This window comes from Aspergillus aculeatinus, assembly GCF_003184765.1.
Source record: "Aspergillus aculeatinus CBS 121060 unplaced genomic scaffold BO66scaffold_63, whole genome shotgun sequence".
Lineage (NCBI taxonomy): Eukaryota > Fungi > Ascomycota > Eurotiomycetes > Eurotiales > Aspergillaceae > Aspergillus > Aspergillus aculeatinus.
In genome coordinates this window covers 50194-69624 of record NW_020291532.1, presented here as the reverse complement: position 1 = coordinate 69624, position 19431 = coordinate 50194, and the positions used below count along the sequence as shown (strand labels likewise).

General features: G+C 53.5%; 6 protein-coding genes across 6 annotated transcripts; 3 read left to right on the top strand and 3 right to left on the bottom strand.

Annotated features, from left to right (window-relative positions):
* Positions 1–266: 266 nt before the first annotated feature.
* Positions 267–628, top strand: BO66DRAFT_395421 (uncharacterized protein). Its single transcript, XM_025648212.1, has one exon. It carries the CDS (start codon positions 334–336, stop codon positions 499–501), a length of 168 nt encoding a protein of 55 aa, XP_025499285.1. The 5' UTR covers positions 267–333; the 3' UTR covers positions 502–628.
* A 1788-nt stretch (positions 629–2416) lies between these two features.
* On the top strand, positions 2417–3461 carry BO66DRAFT_333706 (NAD(P)-binding protein; the record flags this gene model as incomplete). Its single annotated transcript, XM_025644179.1, has 2 exons — positions 2417–2680; positions 2745–3461. 2 exons carry the CDS (start codon positions 2417–2419, stop codon positions 3459–3461), a joined length of 981 nt encoding a protein of 326 aa, XP_025499284.1.
* A 4587-nt stretch (positions 3462–8048) lies between these two features.
* On the top strand, positions 8049–9055 carry BO66DRAFT_395417 (uncharacterized protein). Its single transcript, XM_025648211.1, has 2 exons — positions 8049–8217; positions 8257–9055. The coding sequence occupies exons 1-2, from the start codon at positions 8159–8161 to the stop codon at positions 8867–8869; spliced, it is 672 nt and encodes a 223-aa protein (XP_025499283.1). The 5' UTR covers positions 8049–8158; the 3' UTR covers positions 8870–9055.
* Positions 9056–10884: 1829 nt separating this feature from the next.
* BO66DRAFT_308909 (uncharacterized protein) lies at positions 10885–13052 on the bottom strand (the record flags this gene model as incomplete). Its single annotated transcript, XM_025643261.1, has 12 exons — positions 10885–10968; positions 11050–11104; positions 11160–11424; positions 11489–11606; positions 11675–11792; positions 11868–11995; positions 12069–12148; positions 12206–12327; positions 12378–12598; positions 12650–12664; positions 12733–12820; positions 12883–13052. Coding segments are annotated over 12 exons (1464 nt in total), but the record flags the coding sequence as incomplete, so codon positions are not given.
* Positions 13053–14669: 1617 nt separating this feature from the next.
* Positions 14670–15532, bottom strand: BO66DRAFT_210365 (uncharacterized protein). The gene has a single exon (XM_025642587.1). It carries the CDS (start codon positions 15265–15267, stop codon positions 14800–14802), a length of 468 nt encoding a protein of 155 aa, XP_025499281.1. The 5' UTR covers positions 15268–15532; the 3' UTR covers positions 14670–14799.
* A 1212-nt stretch (positions 15533–16744) lies between these two features.
* Positions 16745–17424, bottom strand: BO66DRAFT_210368 (uncharacterized protein). Its single transcript, XM_025642588.1, has one exon. The coding sequence runs from the start codon at positions 17328–17330 to the stop codon at positions 16839–16841; it is 492 nt and encodes a 163-aa protein (XP_025499280.1). The 5' UTR covers positions 17331–17424; the 3' UTR covers positions 16745–16838.
* Between the last annotated feature and the right edge of the window lie 2007 nt (positions 17425–19431).

Genomic DNA, 19431 nt, shown 5'->3' with positions numbered 1-19431 from the left:
AGCCCTCGCATCGTGGTATCTCTTTTAGATTCCATCTATCAGAAATCACCATCCCTCGCCAGGAGCCCTCATTCTTTTCGCCACCATTACATCCCTTGATGAGTACAGCATAATCCATGTTCAATTTACCTACTGTACCACACACCCCCTCAAGCAAAGACCACCCAAATACCCACTCTACACACCCCAGCCCCTATAACCAGCAGCCAGGCACAGTACCCACCACCCATACTCATGACCCATCAAAACCAAGCCCCAAATGCCACCACAACCCTACCCCCACCCCACCCCCGGGATACAAGCCCAGCATCCCTGCAGCAACCAATGCAAATCATGCAAGCCGATCGCCCCACCCCTCCATCTTTAGCACACCCCCAATCCAGATCGGCCCATACTACCCACCGCATTAAACTTCACAACAACAGCGCCACACCCAAGACCCCAGTACCAGCTGTAAGACACGGCGGCGCACAAAGACCGTCAGGGAGTGTAGCCGTGTAGCCATGTGGGCACGGTACGGAGCTTTCCGATCGGGAACCCAACCTAAGGGTCGTATGATCGACCACCCACCCCGGAATAGTTCTCCGGGTGGATGCGGAAGGGTCGGTGGGTCTGTGGCTTGTGCGAGGGATGGGATGGGATGGGTAGGATAGGGGCATTATTACTGGGAGGAAGGTGGAGGGAGCTATGACCTAGCTTCAGATGATCGGGGTGGTGGTTTTGGGGGATCTATTTTGGGTCCTTGGTTCTTGGGTGGTGGGAGATGCCACGTGATGCTGATGGGGGATGTTGTATTTGTTAGGGTGAGCGTTTCTGGGCTTATATGCATGCTGTTCGGTGTATGCCTGCGTACATTAATTCATTATATGGGATTTTAAGGTTGGTAGGTAGGGCGGTTCGAGGGTTGAGGGCTCGTCGACGATGGGATACATTGACGCGTACGTTGCCCTCGATGAGCGAGTCGTGGGTATATCGCAGATGCTGGCCGCACACAGAGTATTGCAACTGCACTCAGGCGCTGTGTTCCACCGGGATTTCCCTTGATTCCATATTTGTCTACACTCGGCCCCATCGAGTGTGTGGCATGGGGCAACAGCTATGGTACTCCTCGGTCGTAATCCATAGGACAGTTCTACAGTAATAACCCCAGATAAGTTACTACCGCAGCGAAACGAGTCTTGTAGCTTGAAAAACTACCTCAAGCTTTGTCCAAGCACTGGACCAGTACACAACACAACCCAAGCATCGATCAACCTCCATTCAAGATCCATACCTAGCAATACGTACGTAGATCGACACCCCGAAACTATGGTCCCCATCTCGAATCCCCCTTTTCAGGACTAGCGCATTCTGTAGTATGGGAACCTTGCCAAGACTTTGCTTATGATCTTGAGCTACTAACTTACATAGTAGGTAAGTTAACAGCCAGCAGAGACAGTTCTGGAACAACAATAATACTCAAGACTATAGCCCACCGCCTTCTGCGCTTCTAGACAGTTCTGCCGGGCCGACAGCGCGCGATCTCATCATGGTCGGCATAACTGGCGGTGTGCGCGTCTTGAGAAGTGGACTCTGGGTCTTGTTGTTTCGTCATTGCAGAGTGGGGATGCTGTTGAGAGCTATGAGAATCAATGTGAACGGTGACTTCGGAGCATTGCGAAGTTATGTCTTCCGTAGGTACTAGGTACTAGGTAGTAGTGATGGGTGTTTTGGCTGGTTGCAGATGGTTGGCCGGCCGTTTACTGAGCGTGCTAGTGAACTCGAATGTAGACAGTCATGCTTACATGCTTGAACGATACTTGAAATTGCACTATACAGTATAAACCGCGTCTGATTTTCGTTGGAGGAGAAAGTATGTAATACGTAGATGACTTCTCACTGTTCTCACATATTCTTAGTATCCCCGGACAAATCTTCCAAGATCTACAAAAGTAAAGGCAACCAGTTCCGGTGGTGCATCAACGCCGACCAAAAATATATTCCCGCATGGAGACAGCATACAGTACACATCTGGCCTGCCCCGCGCAGATAAACTAGATAATCTTTGTAATCACAGAGTCGACACGAAACCCACCGAAAGAGATCGCAACCCAAGTATTTGCAAAAGATCCAACCTATACCACAGGTTCGCAAAAAGACTGATTTGTAAGCTGCAGTGATCCCCAGCAAGTTCAACCCTTTTTGACATCTTGGCACCCGCTTTCCCGAAACAACAAGATAACAGGATTTCACCCACGCCTCAGGGAAAGCAGTTTTGACACACCTATTTACCTGGTTGATATAAGTCCTACAGGACTCCAAAGACCTGCTTCAAGCTTATCCTTGTGAAGGCAATCCTCTAGTCCCTCATCATTCTCGACACCACCAAAGGCACCCGCGCCGCATTACGTCATCACATCGACACCTCCCCCTAAAAATGCCCACGATCGGAGTCTTCCCCGCCGCCGGCGCCCTGGGCACCAGCACCATCAACCATCTCGTCAAGCTTGTTCCGGCGTCCGATCTGATCCTCGTGGCGCGGAAGCCGGACAACGACCACCTGGCCGAGCTGGCCCGCGCGGGGGCGACCGTCCGCCGGGCCGACTACGAGGAGCCGAGCACCCTGGACCGGGTCTTCGACGGGGTCGATGTGCTGCTGTTGATTTCCTATGCGTCGATTGAGATCCAGTTTCGGTTCGAGGTATGTTAACTTTGCTTCCTACATAGACAAATCCTGGAGAAACCTAAGCTAAAGGCCGAGACAGGCACATAAACACGCCGTCGACGCGGCGCGGCGCAGCGGCGTGAAGCACATCTTCTACTCATCGCTGGGGTTTGCGGGGGATCTGGAGACGAGCAGCGTGGCGCACGTGATGAAGGCACACCTCAAGACGGAACAGTATCTGGCGGAGTTACAACCCTCATCATCCAATACTCAAATTACCTATACGGCGGTGCGGGAGGGGATCTACTCGGAGTCGTTCCCGCTCTACACGAGCTGGTTCAATCCCCACCACCCGGCGGATGAGGTGGCGATCCCGCATGCCGGCGACGGGCCCGGGGTGACCTGGGTGAAGCGCGACGAGCTGGGCGAAGCCACGGCGAAGCTCGTCGTCGATTACACGACAAGCCCGCGCGAGTTCCCGTACCTGAACCGCGTGCTGCTGCTCTCGGGCCCGCGGGAGATCTCGCTGCGGGAGACGGTCGAGATCCTGAGTCGCCTGGTCGGGAAACCCCTCAAGATCCGGGAGATCTCCATGGATGACTATGTCAAGCTGCCGCAGCATGGGAAGAAGTTCTTTTATCATGGGATTGATCTGACGAGGGAGTGGGCAACGGCATGGGATGCTATTCGGCGCGGGGAGACGGCTGTCGTCTCGCCGCTCCTGGGCCAAATCCTGGGTCGCGAGCCGGAAAGCTTCGAGACCACGGTCAAGGCTTTGTATGATAGTGGCGTCTCGCTGGCTGATCGCAGGTACTAGCGATCATTCTTCGAAATAAAATAAAATCATATTTCTCGCAAGAATCTCCATGACGCACATAATGACCGCTCGAATTCCGCATAGCGGGGTAAATGGCGGGTAAGATTCGGTCCCTGGATCGCTACCCGCGACGGCGACGAGACTTGCCGATATTCTTCTCGGTCGGCACTTGACCCTGCAGACAGGATACAGAGTTTATCAGGATGTGACCCCCCTTGTGGGCTCGTGACGTGCTTGCAGGGTCAAAGATCCTCCCCTGGTTCCCCCCTACCCCGCGAACAACATCCGACCGCCTTTGCCGTCAGGCGGGAATAGGCGGGAATAATCTCTTCCGGCAGCTTGTCACGGCACTACCCCCACGTCAACACCAGCCGTCGGGTGGTCTAGAGCCGGAGTGCGCTGACCTGCGCGGCAGATCTAACGTAGAGAACAGGCATTAGGCAGTCCGGACCGGACCCGCGGGTCTAAATCTGGTGATGGTCAGTGCTTGTGGAACTCGATGACGGTCGAGGCTTGCAGATGTCGAAACGTAGCCTAGCTCTAGCCCTCTAGGTGGGAGGTGAGGCATGATCCCGGCCCTGAGAAGAATTCCGGGCCACTGTCTGACTTCACCTGTCTTGCCTAAGCACCAGCTGGCTGGGTGCAGACTGAGGGCAAAGACGAGCGTGAGACAAGCTGCTGAGATCTCGAGATTGGATCTGCTGGCGGTGATCTTGCAGTTGCCTCTGATCTCATACCCATTCCCGTGCCTAGTCGATTAAACTCTGTAATAAGATCAGCCAGAGAACAAATCGGGTGGCTGCACTGCGGGGTTACCGTTCTGGGCTGGCGTTGTGAAGCTAAAGTCTAACCTTGTCCTGCCGCTAAGGGCCCGAGTAGCACTGGTCAATGACGCAGCGCATAATTCTGGAATAGGTTTTGTGTGGCCTGTGAGTGGTAGCAGAGAGGCATAGGGCTGACACCCAGACTGACATATCCGAGTTTCGTCCGGATCAAGAAAATGGTGGTCAGGAACTACTAAGTAGTTATCATGATCCTCCAAAGGGGGATAATGTATGCTCAAAAACGATGCCTCTGCCTTTCATCTCGTATCATGACCATCTCGTGTGCCGGAAGCACCTGAACCGAAGGGACATGATACTAACTAGTCAGCTGCTGGCAACACGACATCTGAGCCACGGGGACGAGGCGATCAGGCCGTTCGGACAATAGTATCAGATTGGGACAACGTTGGCTCTGTTCTCTAGACAAGGTTGACGGTTTCTTCCGACGGGGACGAAAATAATAAGGCTTCAATTTTGGTTGGGGATCTCACGTCACAGATTTGGGAAGGGGAGGAGGGGAGTCGGAAACTAACGAGGAAGCTTCAAGGGTTCTGAAGATGCCGGATCACACCACTGGGTGGCATCGCAACAAACCCTTGGGATCCGGCATCCGGTCCGCCTGGCTACCTTAGTGAAGGCGCATCCGCTGTGGAGGGCCCTGAACCTTACTCTAACTCGACAAGGCTATTTCTCCAGTGCTGGATGCCGAAAAATTTACTAGCGTCCGTCCGCACTGCTGGGGAGGGGCCGTGTTGCATGCCGGAGATTTCGAGCTCGATTCATTCGTCAATTGAGCTTTAGTTGGATAGCTTGCTTGCTTAGTTCCAAATTCAGTCTATGGCTGAGCTTACCTAACTTAACCAGATTAAGCAATATTTGTGAACTAATTAATTCTTCTATGTATGGTCCATGCCGAGTTGGTGGTTCCGGAGTAAAACTGTCAAAAGTGACGAGTTCGATGCGTAGGCACGGGACTTGGTACCTTGCCGCACGAATGGAGCCGAGCCCCTCTCTCTCAGAGTTCTAATCAGGATCTGGCAGGAGGGGGTCACTAAGGTACTGTACTAGCTGTCCGTCATCCATAATGATTTCCGACTCGGGACTTCCGAGACGTCACTGCAATCCACCCTGACACCACATTCATCATCGGGCTGCTTATCATTATGTCACTAGGAAGGGCAAGATGAGGAACAAAGCAGAGCATAGACAAGGTCTTTAATGTCATCGAGCACAGATAATCGATATGGATCTTCCGCTGACTCCGCTCCTCGGCTGTGTTTTTGTGCGTGCGCGCATATATGAGGGGGTGTGTGTGTGTGTGTGTGTTTGTCTGAACCGAAGGTATAACATGCTGGTCATAAAGGCAGCCATCTTGTCTAGACTCTAGACTTGCTCCACCCGGACGGTTACCGATCCACTTGCCTTGGTCTGTGTGCCCCGTGATCTAAATCAGGAGTTGATTCCCGCCCGGAAGAATAATGCTCAATCATCTCAAGTCTTATTCGCTTGAAAGAGAAATCGGGTAGAATAACAAGATAGGCATGGCATTGCATATTCCACCATGGACATAAGGATGTTTCCACGACAATAATGGGTCATCATTGAAGACTACACAGGCAGAAAACGAAGGGTAGGGAGAGAATCCTAACTAGGTACAGCCAGTACCTTACCTCGACCAGTTGGGCACCGGACTAGGGACAAAAGCACCGCAGGGGCGAATTGTCAATGGTAGCCTCACCATTGGTGGATGGATCGATAAATAATCCTGCCAATGTGATACAGATCGGTTCCCGACTCGTGTAGGCGAAGAAAAACGAAGTACGAGGGGGTTTCGGATTAGTCGAGATTTCCATCCATCCTGCTCCGTACAGATCGCCTTGCAATCCGGACTGGGACTGAAGGCTTCGTGTAGTTGTACGTATCACAGCACCCTCGGGCAAAGAACGAAGCAGAACGGGTTGTTGCGGCCCATTTCCGCCGGGGATGTCTTTGAATCCGAAGGCATGACTACGGAAGAGAATGCATTCAACATGATCCCTTTGACAACTACCGAGCTGCGTGCCAGGTCGCAGCATCGTGGATTATGACGGGCTTGCCGTGATAACGGAGAAGGAAAGATTCTGCATCAGCCCTCAGATCGACTCTGTTGTGAAGACGGGTAAAATCACCTCAAAGGGGCAAGAGACACGATTCAAGTGCATCAATCCAAGACAACCTAACCAGGCCTCGGGGGAAAAAATCAATTCCGCCGCTGCATGCTCGCTCCCCTGCAACGTTGCGTCTGCACTCTGCACGCAGAATCTGCCTGCCAGTCTGATACTCCGTGAGCAGTAACTTACAGTGCATGGACTGGACTGCACTGCACTGCACGAGTGCACGTAGGTATTCCAAACAGTTTGCCCTCCGGCCGAACAACGATTGTTCGGACCCGAGACTCGGCCGCCGGACAACTTGGCAGAACCACCTTTGCCCCTTTAGGCGATCACGGGTCCACCCGAGGTTTCCCATGGATACCAATCAGGTCTAGATTCCCCTTTGTCGCCCACTTGGAGCTGAGAAGTTTCAACGGTTGTGCATCATCGATCGATCCACTTTCACCCGATCCCTCCCTCCTTCTCCCCTCCCTTTCTCCCCCTCCTCCACAGTCAGTCAGTCAGTCTACCGTTCAGATACTCACTCACTCACATAGACTACCTTACTGAATACCTGAATACACGTACACACACAGCCTCGAGGCAAAGGACTCACTCCTGATGAGGTAAGTCACCTAGTACAAAGTACTGTAGTAAGGATACCTTAGCCCTCCAGGCTGAGTTGTTTGCCTTCCGTCTCAGTGCGACGGCGGCCATTGCCGTCGCTGTCTGCCAGGTCCGTCACAGGGTTGTCCCGTACCAGTGACCTCAATAGACTATGGGGAAATCACTGCCGACTGAGGTACTGCTGAACTTTGCCCTGCTTCTCAATGGATGATCCGACGGACGGCTGTCTTTCGGAGCCGGCCGAGTCGAAGTCAGTCAAGTCAGTCAAGTCAGTCATTCCCTCATCAACCTAGTCAAGTCAGTCAGTCTGGAAGAATGGATGCTCTGCATCCGGCTGGGGTGATCTCGGCTGTGCTTCACCGGCCCTGTGCAATAATCGGTTTGACAGGACTGGTCACTGCGTTCTCTGCCTCGTCTTTTTTTTTTTTTTTCTCTTCCCCTCTCTTTTCTTCATCCTGATTAATATTAATTTTTTTCTGGGAATATAATTTTTTTTTGCCAATTGTTGTGGTTCTTTTTACCTGCCATTACATCATTGGCTTCGGTTGGTCTAGGGATCGGTTTTCAACACCGGCTTCTCCTGAAATTCTCATCTGCCTTTATATAGAGCCCCTCCCCGAGCGCCTCTCTGTTCATGATCCTTCAGATCCATGGTTCTATATTCAGAAGCTTCCTACATACTACAATCCAATCTGCAAATCTTTGCCACTCGACTTTGATATCTGTTCTATCATCGTCGACTACCACCTACACCGATCTACCTCGCAAGCACCTGTCTTCCCAGTCTCCACGAAGACACACCAACAACAAACAATGGCATACACCAGACCCGAAACCTTTACATTACCGGAGGACGAACGGATGTTCTTGAGTCAACCAAGTCCACTTTCTCGTCCCCACGACTCGTTCTCCAAGGGTCCCGACCCATTGACGGCCAACTGGAACTACGACAGCGCGATTGATCTGTTCTCCTTGAACACGATGATTCCCGAGTCTTTCCCTCTGGAGATGTCCAATGACATGATGACTCTGGATCCCAAGGATTTTCCCACCGACTTCTTCGCCCCGCCTCCCGACATCAGCGGTTTCACGATCTCCAACCACTCTGGCGAAGATGCTGCCTCCTGCGGCTCTCTTTCTTCGGTATGTTAATCGACAGCTGAAATCCCCAGAGTCTAGGAGACTAACATCTCATCGATAGGACCTCGAAAGTGACGATCAGTCGTGGTCCCCGACCTGCCGTGTCTCTCCTCTGGACTCGATGCCCATGGAGTTGCCCAAGCCTGCCTCGAGAACCGCGAAGAGTGCCAGTCGCCGCAAGACTGCAACTGCAACCCAGCAGCAGAAGGCCCGCGACGAATTGGTGCCGAGATGGTCGTCCAGTCCCGAGATTACACCGCAGGACTACCCCGCTGCCAGCGTGTCTCCTCTCCCCGCCCCCTCGTCCCCGGTCACCACCACCCGCAAGACGACACGCAGCATGTCCGGGGACTCCAACGCCAGCACCGGCCCGGCCAACACGGCCACGGGCCGCAACGCCGCCAAGCGGGCCGCCCACAACATCATCGAGAAGCGGTACCGCACCAACATGAACGCCAAGTTCGTGGCCCTGGAGAAGGCCATGAGCGGGGGCATCCAGAAGCCGACCAAGGGCGGGTCGGCGTCGCTGAAGAAGTCCGAGATCCTCACCAACGCGATCGCCTTCATGCAGGAGCTGCAGGAGGAGAACAAGGCCCTCCAGAAGGAGCTGGCCATGGTGAAACAGAACGTGCTCCCCAATGGGATGTGGCGACACAACAAGGGAGCCGAAGCCTTTCACGCCTAATTCTTCCTTCTCGCCCGTGAGGCTTAGGCTTTCTCCTTCCTCTGCTATGACCGTCACGAATCTCTTGTATAATATATTATGATCCTTTTCTTTTGTTCTCATAAGCTTGTTTTTTTTTTATCTTGGGTCTGAGACCCCTCTCCTGTCGTGGATGGCGAATATGGAACAACGGCTTGGTTTGGACGGAGTCTTGATATACCCGGGATAAAAGTCATTAAGAATTAATCTCATCCTCCCTCTTGATCTACAGATCTGGTGCTCCCTGGTGTAAAAATTCTTCCTGCATCTCAGTAGATTTTTATCTTATGTGTAGAGTATTGTTGTTGAGTCCGGATGGGGGTAATAAACCATCCGGTCGGTCACGGGTCACACGGGCACCGCCAACCCCGCCCAGCCTTTGCCGTACCTACCTTAGTGCATCACCAACCCACCGTGATTTTGCCCTCTCCCACTCCCACTCCCGTTCCCGTTCCGTTCCCCTCCCACCCAGCCTTATCTTAAGTTGGCGTGTCTGACTGGTTGACTAATAAACTGGATTTTCGGCGAAAATCGAGCGAATTTCCCTTTTTACTTTAGATCCAACTTGGCGCTGTTGATCAAGGACCACCATGAACGGTGTCCAGAAGCTGGTAAGCGCCACAGCTACCGTTATCGGTCTAAGAGTGCGATACAGATGACTTGAGCGTTACAAGGAAGACAGGAGTGGTCAGAGCAAATGGCAAACTGCTTTCTACGGGGTCCTGTCTTTCTAACTGTTGTGCCCGACAACGCAGACTCGTCGTGGGATCGTTAGGATTACACCACTACACGATGAAGACAGTCAAAATCTACGGGGTAGGGAGATAATGTTGGAGATTCTCGATGGATGCGATGGAGGCGATAGGCACTATCGTTTGTACTCCTCGGTGCGAGCAGGACAGTCTCACCCGAGCGAACAAAGGGACAAGACAAACGAAGAACTTTGTCCCTAGCCAGGCCCAGAACAATGCTCTCCCTCCGCAAGCATATCTATTCCCACATCCGCACCTTGGCTCTTGCGAACGGACATCTCGGTCCAAATCAGACGTACTTGAGAAAGAAACGAGAAACGAACGGCGAGGACATCCCGCGGTCCACGTCGACGCCCAGCTTGTAGGGAACCTTCTTGCTATCATCGTTGTCATCCTCATCCACGTCAGGAAGATCCTCTAGTGGTCGATACCGCGAGGCCAACCCGATCGGGTTCTTCTCTTTGCCATACAGCCCAAGCATAAAAGTCTCCTCATCCCGAATTTCGCGGGATTCACCCTCCATCAGCCCCGGGGTGCTGAACTCGACCAGGGTGGCAGGCTGCCTGGGGCCAGCCCAGAGCAGAGCTTCGCTCATGTAGCCCGAAAGGGTGGGATTGACGCCGACCGAGTACGGGGCGATCTTGTCGTCAGTGTCCGGTTCGATACGGATTCGATACGGGGTGTTGAAGCGGAGCTGGTTCGCGATGAGTATAAGGCTTCCATCATAAGAGCCGCCCCGGGTTATGGGCAGAGCGGAGAGGAAGGAAGGAAGGAAGGACAGTGAGAACCAAAATAGACCTTACCTTGCCCGTGCTCCCGAGGTCATTGGTGGTAATGGTGAATACCTGCGCCGCGCCCACGGTGCCCTCTTTGTCGAACTGCAGGGGCACGCTCTGGTTCAGCTGCGAGGAGAGTTCTCCCAAGAACTTCAGGCGTTCCGACGTGAGCAGATCGCCCGCATTGTTGTCATTGATGACAGTTTGTAGGGTCTTGAGGGTTTGGTCTGCGATGGGTAGGAAACGGGATGTCAGCATATCGTGTGCTTTGTCCACTTTGTTTCCTGTGGAATCTAAAACGATTGCCAAGGTGATGGCATCCGGACGTACCATAACTATTGCCTTCCGTAGGCGCCGCAGGCAAGGACAGCGCCTTTTCCTCAAGGTCGAAGAGGGTAAAGCTGATCGTTTTGTCAATGGAGACCGACGGCGTGGACGTGTCGCCTTGCGCGGCGTTGTCCCGCGCCGCGAGAAGGGCGGCAAATCGCTCCTTCGTGTCCTGGTATCCCGGCAACTTGGAAATGAGGTCCTCGAGGGCCACAACTTTGTTTTGCTGGGGCGCGGAAACAGATGAGATTAGAGGGAAGTTCATCACGGAGACAAAGGGCTTGGAGCGTCATCGGGTTTTTCATACCTTGACGGGACGCCAGTTGTAATATGAGCCGACGGTGTAGGCCCATGCCGGGGGGCTAGATCGGGAGCTGGTTAGTACCTCGAGCTTTCCCATGGCAGGGGCACACGTACTTGTTGCTCTGCAGGGTATCTCCACCCGTTGCCTCCCATGAGATGGTGCTGATCGAGGAACTGTCCTTGCTTTCGGAGCTGGAGCTGGACGCATTGCTGTGGCTGACGCTGGCCGAGGCCTGCACCCAGGGCGAGGAGAAGGAGAGCGCGGCGGCCGCCCGCATGGACTTTGCCTGCGCGGCAGTAGAAGCCGCGTCGGTGCTGGTGCTTTCCTCGCTCGCGTGTAGCCGACCGCCGAGTTGGACGCGAGTGGGGAAGAAGCGACCTGCGACGGGCACCCTGGTCAGAGAGTGCTTTCTCGTATTGCGCAGAAGGATGCGGAGTCTCACCATATTTTGCCTTGAAGATATCGACGGCCTCGGCGCTGTCAACCGCCTGCAGATCCGCCTTCGCTTCTTCGCTCAGGTCGAGACCGGCAGGCTCGAAATCGATGACGACTCGGGGAAACTATTCAGAACCACAGGATTTAGAGCTATTACCGTGAGGGTGAAGTAAACGAATTCAACGGCGCTCACGTTATAGGTGATGGTCATCACCCGACTATCCTGCTTCGTGCTGGAGGTGGAAGATGACGACTGGGTCTGACCCCAGCTCGCCGATGCACTGGCACTGTAGCCAAAGGCCCCTCCTGAACTGTAACGGGTAATGTCAGCTCGCTACCCAACAAGCACATGCAGGCCCTTGATTTGGGGGGGGGGGGGTTCATACATGGCCATCTCAGCTGAGGTCTCAGATAGCGAGTTCTGCGCGATCGCTCGAGCGACCGACTTCTTCGCCTCATATTGAGAGATGTAACTGTCGTCGGCAATGCGGAATCGCGGAATTCGCAGCGATTGCTATAGAGTGCACGTGTCAATCAGATTTCCAGGCGGAATAAATCAATGACTCGCGGGGGGCAAGGCTAGCTACCTTCTGCCCGGCAATGGAGTCGATCTCGGCTGTGGCACTGATCTGATAGTTCCAGAAGCTGCGGGGCTTCAGGACGAAGGCTAGGTGGTTTGGTCAGCAAGGATGGGTTCTGATTCAGCTCATAAGCCTTCGCGTACTCGGATACAATGAGCGTTCGACGTATTTGTCCCCTCCCTCGTCGACAACTCGATAGGCGTGCAGCAAGGAATTCGATCGCAAGGTGGCCGACCATTGCTTTTCATTCATATCCGAAGGGTGACTGGAGTCGTTAGTTCAACATCCTTGGTTCTCTTGGCGGGTGGCACTCACACAATGCTGAAGGTGGTGGTGGGGTTCAGGAAGATGTTGTGGCTGAAACTCGTCGGCACCTCGGGTGTCTTGGGCTGTGCCGCAACCGGCAGCTGCGGGAGTTTCTTATCGACCTCCACTATGGTACCTCGATCCAGGAGGCCATTTTGAATACCCGTTTCGAGGATCTTCTTGGACTTCAGGTAGACACGGTAGGTATCGCTGTTATCCTCGATGGAATCCTGTCCAGTTATGAGTAACGCGACATGGAAATTTACGTTGGGAAGACTCACGCCCGTCTCGCTTGACTATGGTGAAAAGACTTGTTTAGGCCTATGGCTTTTTCTTTCTCAGGATGGGGTGCATCTGCGCTCACCTTCTCATTCAAAATCCGAAGGTACGTTTTGAAGGTGGTCTCGTCACTGACTTTGGCACCACGCTGATTGATGAAAGGGCTCCACAGGCTGCTTCGCCGTCAGTACATGCCACATCTGGATCGGTGAACAGTGGGCCGGGGATAATTCACAGCCGAGGTTCCAAGCACTTTTCGCTGACCAGCACTTTGCGAATATCCGACAGCTTGAGGCCTTCCTTGTCGACGTTGCTGAAGGGAATGACAGTCTTCTCCTTGATGACCTTGGTCTCGCCATTATAGGAGTACACATGTAAAAGCTGAGCGGTGCTGTCGTCCAGATCTAGGGAGAGTCAATCCTTCAGCTGGTCACAATGGTCTATCAGGGTCAGACGGTCACATACCCACTTTGCCCCTCACGGCCGGGGTCGTCGTCTTTGTGGTGTCCCCCTGGGTGGTCGTCTCCGGGGCGGTGCTGGTCTGCGTAGTGGTCTTGCCATCTAGACCTAGGGAGACACAATCTGGTTAGAGACGTCTTCTTTCATTGACAGGAAGCCCACCTACTGTCTTGCACCTTGCCCAAGCTGTCGTCAACAACATCAGTCGTGGTCTTAGCAGTGCCGACCACACCTTTTGCTACACCAGAAGTAAGATCCTTGAGCAAAGACATATCGATCGAAGGACGGTCCGAGGTAATTGATGAGCGTTAACAGTCTTTGCAGTGGGGAGACAAACAAAATGATCGAGAAAGAGGAATCCCTTGTGGGTGGGTTAGACGAAGAGGTAAAAGACAAATTTATAGGACAAAAGACCCATTCTTCAGCTGCTTCCCAAGCTATGGGTGCTCTTCCACCGGTTGGGATGCGTCAAATTGCTTCGTGCGGAACCACAGGCAGTTCTGGCGCCATAACCCCCCTCCTCTTCGACAACCCTCGGCACGCTATTTAGGCCCAGTCTCTGCGCGATGAGCTCACGTTGCAGGTTTTGAGCTCTGTTTCACTCTTCCGACGGAGAACAGCTGAGAACGATCGCCGCATGTAACAGAGTGGCGTGAGAAAGCCCAGCATCGAGGCCCTGTTCGGTTGGTCTGAAGCTCGTGCGGGGTAAACCGAGATCTCCGTCAAATAGATTAGATTGAGGGGTTCTGCATCAGGATCCAAACCAGGCCAACTCACTCCAGAGTCGACCGGGATGATGCTTGCATTGCTCTATTGGCGCCTCGGTCTCCACCGGCGCGGGGCTTGGCTGGAAATCCTGATGGGCTGAACTGGATCGTCCTAGGATCGGCCCGGCCGAAGCCCTGAGAGGGTCCCGCCAGCCCCGCTGCGTTTGGCCTCATGCAGCTATCGTCAGGTAATCATGTATTTGGCCCGTACGCATATTACTTTACTTTGAATCACTATCTGCAGCCTGCCCCGCCTCCTGCGACCTCAACATGACGTCTTGTTCGAGGAAGGCATACGGTTCGCCGATGATACTGTCCCCACACCATCTATTTTTCTCTCCGAAAGAGGGGCCACCAGCTTCGACTTTCGAAAAGACAACAAATTCCGGTGGGCAGTTTCGGCCGGGCTTGTCCCGGTACCAATCAAATCCAAAAAAAAAAAAAAAAAGAGAAGGGTTCTCATGGAGGTCAAAGCGTGTTTCTTCCAGAGAACCCTATCCACGGTGGACGCTTCTTCCCACCGATCCGTCCCGCGAACTCTCTCACAGGACCATCCAAAAAACAGAAGCGGGGGCAATTGCACACTGCATCCGGTCCCGAACTTGCAGGTAAACAAAAACAAAAAGGCTGTATGGCCCTTCAAAGGACACCATGACGCGAATTGATGTAAAATTCCTCTTCAATCTCGGATTGGGAGAATCCCCATATTCATTCCCACCCCAGCAGGTTTTTCTCCGCTCGCACTTTGCTTTTCGTGGTGCTGCTCCCGACTACCCTGCACCCTGCCCCGCGACGTGCACTAATGCACGCCTCGACGAACTCAGTATAATTCGGTCCATATGTATGATGTATCACATTGTCTCGAATCCGTCCTTTCGAGACCGGCCACAACCTCGCTCATGCTGTCTCTCGATCCAAGTGCGTGATTAGATCCTCCCTTTGGTTGGACCGATAACACCCGGTGAAGTAAGGAAGAGCGACCGTGGATACGAGATGCTCGTTGTCTGTGTCCCCATTCCCGGATCTGAGAGAAAATATCCTGGTGGGGAGGGGACAACACATTGTGGACGGCGCTTCGGGGGTTCCGACTGGAGTGGTGGGCTCCAAGCCTGGATTTCTGGACCGCGGGGGCGAGTGGAGGGGCCCTCAGATCCCGGTGGCATCCTCTTTCCCAAGCTGCCCTCTGCCAGTCGAACTCCGCGTCCCTTAGACGACCGAGAACAAGTCGATCCAACACGTTCCGTTACAGTTCTTGACCCACAGAGTGTGACATCTCTATGTCCCTTTCTGTCTGAGGTTCCCAACGCAATTGAGCCGTGCATGGAGACTGTCTTAGTTGCAGGATTGATGCGCATTCGCGCCTTCTTGAGGTCGCCGATGATATAGGCCTGCATAGCGCTCTCCGTGATTGCACCCTCTGCTCCTTCGCTCTTGAGCGAGGCCAGCTCGTAGTTGGTTTTGATCAAGGTCTTGAGCAGTGTGTGTGGCTTCTCCCATCGGAGAAGTCGGAACTCCGGCTGCAGCTGGAAGAGGAGATGGACGTCTCCGGTCTTGGGGCTTTGCTTTCCGCTGCTGTCGAGACTCGTGCATAATGGTCCGGGGACGAAAGTTCCCACGACAACTGCTGGGGCATTGTCGGACAGGTCTTGATTAATCGCCCAAATGAGGTGCTGGTACGGGTCTCTGTGCAGGGAATGCACGAAGCGAGGTGATGTGATGTGAGGACGTTGGGCTCTTGGATTGCCTCGAGTCGTTTGAGGGTCAGGTGTGGATTCGATGATGTTGTGAGGAGATGCGCTGATGCCTCAGGTAACGGAATGAACAATGAAGCCGCTGCCAGCAGCCGGGACTGCATATCATCAACTTGCTCAAATACTGCATCGTCGTCTGCCAACTGTGGCTGGAATAGCGCTGCTCACAATTGATGAAAGCGCGACAGCAGATTTGGCTAATATTGTCAGCGACTACACCCAAATGTTGGCATAAACCCATCACTTACCGGAGCATCCATCACCAGATCCACGATTTCTGCCGACACCAACTCTCCATCAGCAATCATGCTCACAGCCATCGCATCAGCAATCCTCTCCTCCACAGGCCCCGCCTTCACAGACCCCTCCAAGCGATGAACCCGTTTCCATTTCCCCGGCGACGTCCTCAACTGCAGCACCAAGCCCAGCAAGCGCGCAAGCTCTCCCCGACCGACCAAGTACCGCACCGGCGAACCGCTTTCCACCAACAACCGCCCCGCCGCCGCCTGCAGCTGCGCTGGCGACGGCGCCACGCCCACGGCATACGGCTGTGTCGTCGCGAGCACATCCACCGCATCGCTCAGCACCGCCGGCGCCGTATCCGCGGAGAAGCTATTCCAGTCGGATCGCCCGATACTCCGCAGGACTGTCGCGATGTGACCCTTCCGCACGAACGCAGTATCCTGGCGCCAGAAATGGTCCTCTTTCTCTTGTGTTCCGAGAAGCTTCGTGCCCTAGTGCGCTAGCAGCGCCACCGCGCGGTGGAACCCGTCGGCGTCAATCCTCTCCTTGGGTTTCTGCGGGCTAGGCACGCCGGGGAACGGGTGCTGTGCGTAAAATAAAAACATTTCCAGAGTAGCTGAATCTCGTCCTCGGAGAATTCAACCTTCGGATGCGATCGCGCAATGTGGTTGCGCAGACTTTGTTTGGTCCAGACTGGAGATCAGGTTCGCCGGCTGAGGTCGGTGTCGGGGCAGATACTACGCGTACAGCGTCGTCGGTCGGGATTCTCGACACAGGAGGCATCGAAGGTAGTCCATGGGCTGTTCAACCCCGCCAGCATCCATACCAGATGCGTACCATTGTCTCTACAAGCCACCGCCGATGGGAACAGACTTGTCCGATCAGAATCCCTCAAAGAGTCTGTAACCCAAAGTCAATATATTCGATTCAATTCAAGACCTATTTGCCTAATTGAGCCCCCCTATTTGTAGCTAGCTCGACGTGCTGCACGACGGACTCCGCATGCTGGAGGTGCTGTTCCCGAACCGCCCAGTGTATCTGCGGCGCCGGGAATGGGAGCTGCCCAGCCAGCGCCTCGACCTGCCGCCGTGGCCTTCCTGGTGGAAGAGCCAGTTGCGCATGGCACGCTGCACAAGCTGGTACACATCGATGGAGCTGTCGCTGCTATTCTCGGAGCGGGAGTTGGCCCGGTTGCCGTTGGAGCAGCGAGACGGGGGTGCTCTTCTCCGCGAAGAAGGCGATTTCCGTGAGATTCGGCAGGGCCCCTGAGCTTCGGAGATGATCCACGCTTTGCCTACAATGTGATGGACCATGCGATCTTCCTGACCGTTCCCAGAGTCGTTGGACCCCTCCCGGCCCATCTGCTCGCTCTGCTTCCAGAGACTGGCATACTCGGCGATGGTCATCGTTTTCTGTCGCGCAATGTACTCCGATGCCATTCTGATGACCGGAGGATGATGCATCAGGTCGGTTTTTACAGCTTCTTCAACCGACCCGTCTCATCACTCTCACAATCAGCGTCAAATGGGTTAGTGATACATAGTTTGAATAATTTAGGAACAATTAACGTTTATTCAATATATACTCTATAAGTAATCTATAAATATTCTAAAGTCTATGTCGATAGTTTATATACTGCTTTTATAAAAGTAGCGATATTCCAACTGGATAAGCAAATTGACAGAACTCCCCCCCCCCCACCTCTTCCACAAACTCCGACCGGTCCAGATTTCTCTTCCCGAATCTAGACCATCTCCATGTCCTAGGATCTAGGCCGTTTCCAGGTTCTAGACTACTCGGCTTGTTTTGTTTTTCTCTTCCCATTATCCTCTTAATATGCACAATCTGCGCACTACCGACCCTGAACACAGATCCCCAGGACCGCGGCTATGTCACCTCTTCGCCTGCCTCGCATCACAATCACGATGCCTTCAACCCGTAAGGGTCTAGACCCGCCATGGTCATTTCCACAACGCCCGGGCTGTCTGAGCTTCGCATCGTGCATGAGGTTCGACCGCGAAGCATCGCAGGCTTCAGAGATGTGCGAACTTCAGCAGTGATGTGAATTCGGTGACGTGCAGGCCAAGCGCACTATCGCAAGCACACAATGCTTGTTGTCTACCAATTTTCGCTACCTCTTCGCGACACGGCTGCTGCCTGCTCTTCTCACAGACTGCGCGCTTGTCTCTGGGATGATTTGTTTTTCCATCTAGACCTCTACAGTGATCGTTGTGAGGCTGAATGAGCCCTTGTCAGATATCCCAGCTTTGAGTCTTTCTCACCGCTGTCTTTCAGATGGTCTTTATTGACATGGATATATTAGGAGGAGGATGAGAAGGTGGGCAGGCGTGTCTTGTCGCAATGCAGCACCATCTTGATTCTGCTACTTTCCCTCAAGCACCGGAAGACTTCATCGAGACCGCAGAGCTATCGCCGGTGTCCAGCGAGAAGTCACGGGAATCTGCTGTGCCATCATACCTTGTATTTATAGTCTTCCTGTCGTGAAAGCGCCTGACGGGACTGGAACGGTTCAATATGCCTGAGTAAGTCCCTGTCTTGCCCTCTTGGTTCAGCGATACTGCACACGCTGGGAGGACCATTCGTTGACGCACAATCCATGCACCTCTCCAGTACTAGCAAATCAACGTCTCGCTCCATTCATTCTGATCCGTCGATGGCGACTACAGGCGATGACCCTAGTGCTTCATTGTCACAGAAGACCAGGAACGAGGAGATGCTCCGGCGGTACCTGGAATCTCCGGCTTCCGAGGATCCATATCTTCCGCTCCATGGCAGGCCCACTGATCGTGAGGCACACCTAAAGGAGCTTGAGAAGAAGTTGGCGGAGATACACGCAGTCCTTGGGAGGAGGTCAGAAGAGGGGGTCGGAAACAATGAGATAAGGGGGGGGATGCTTGGCTGGGGCAGCCAAAGATAGGCTCGCGACTGGGTCCTCGGGCAACGAGCCTCACATATTGATATCCTGCATAGGATCTGCTCTGTCTTGGAGATCAGAAACAGCGCATAGACGTTGGAGGGAAACCTTTTCCGAACAAGTGTGGCCTTGTCTAGCGAAGCACTCACCCAGGGTCAGATGAAGGTCTAAAACCGACGCAAAGTGTACAAAACTGGACCTGGCGCTTGCCTTGTCAACAATGGACTTTATCTGAATCAGTATCATCCCTCGTGTTCAGGATTCTATCCCTTCGATCTCCCCGCCGTGCCCCTTGCTGCACTGTCCAGGGGCCATCCTTGTAATTGACATCATCTCGGTCAGCTTGATTACAATAATGGCTTGGCTGTTGTACATATTATAATGGTAGCATTGGTTAGCGATGGCTTCTTGATTTTGAAGCATCAGATAATAGTAGCACCAGCAATTGCAAGACTGTCTGATTGAAGCGAGATTTCCATCCCCTGACGGTGGTGGAGTTTGTAGATCCCCGATAGTCATTGGCGGTTCCCAAATATAAATCTCTTGGCAGTATTTCCAGCCCAGCAGTTACTCAAGAGTCGTACAACCGGCAATTCTTCATTAATCCTCGTTTGTCCGGCAGAGGTGAC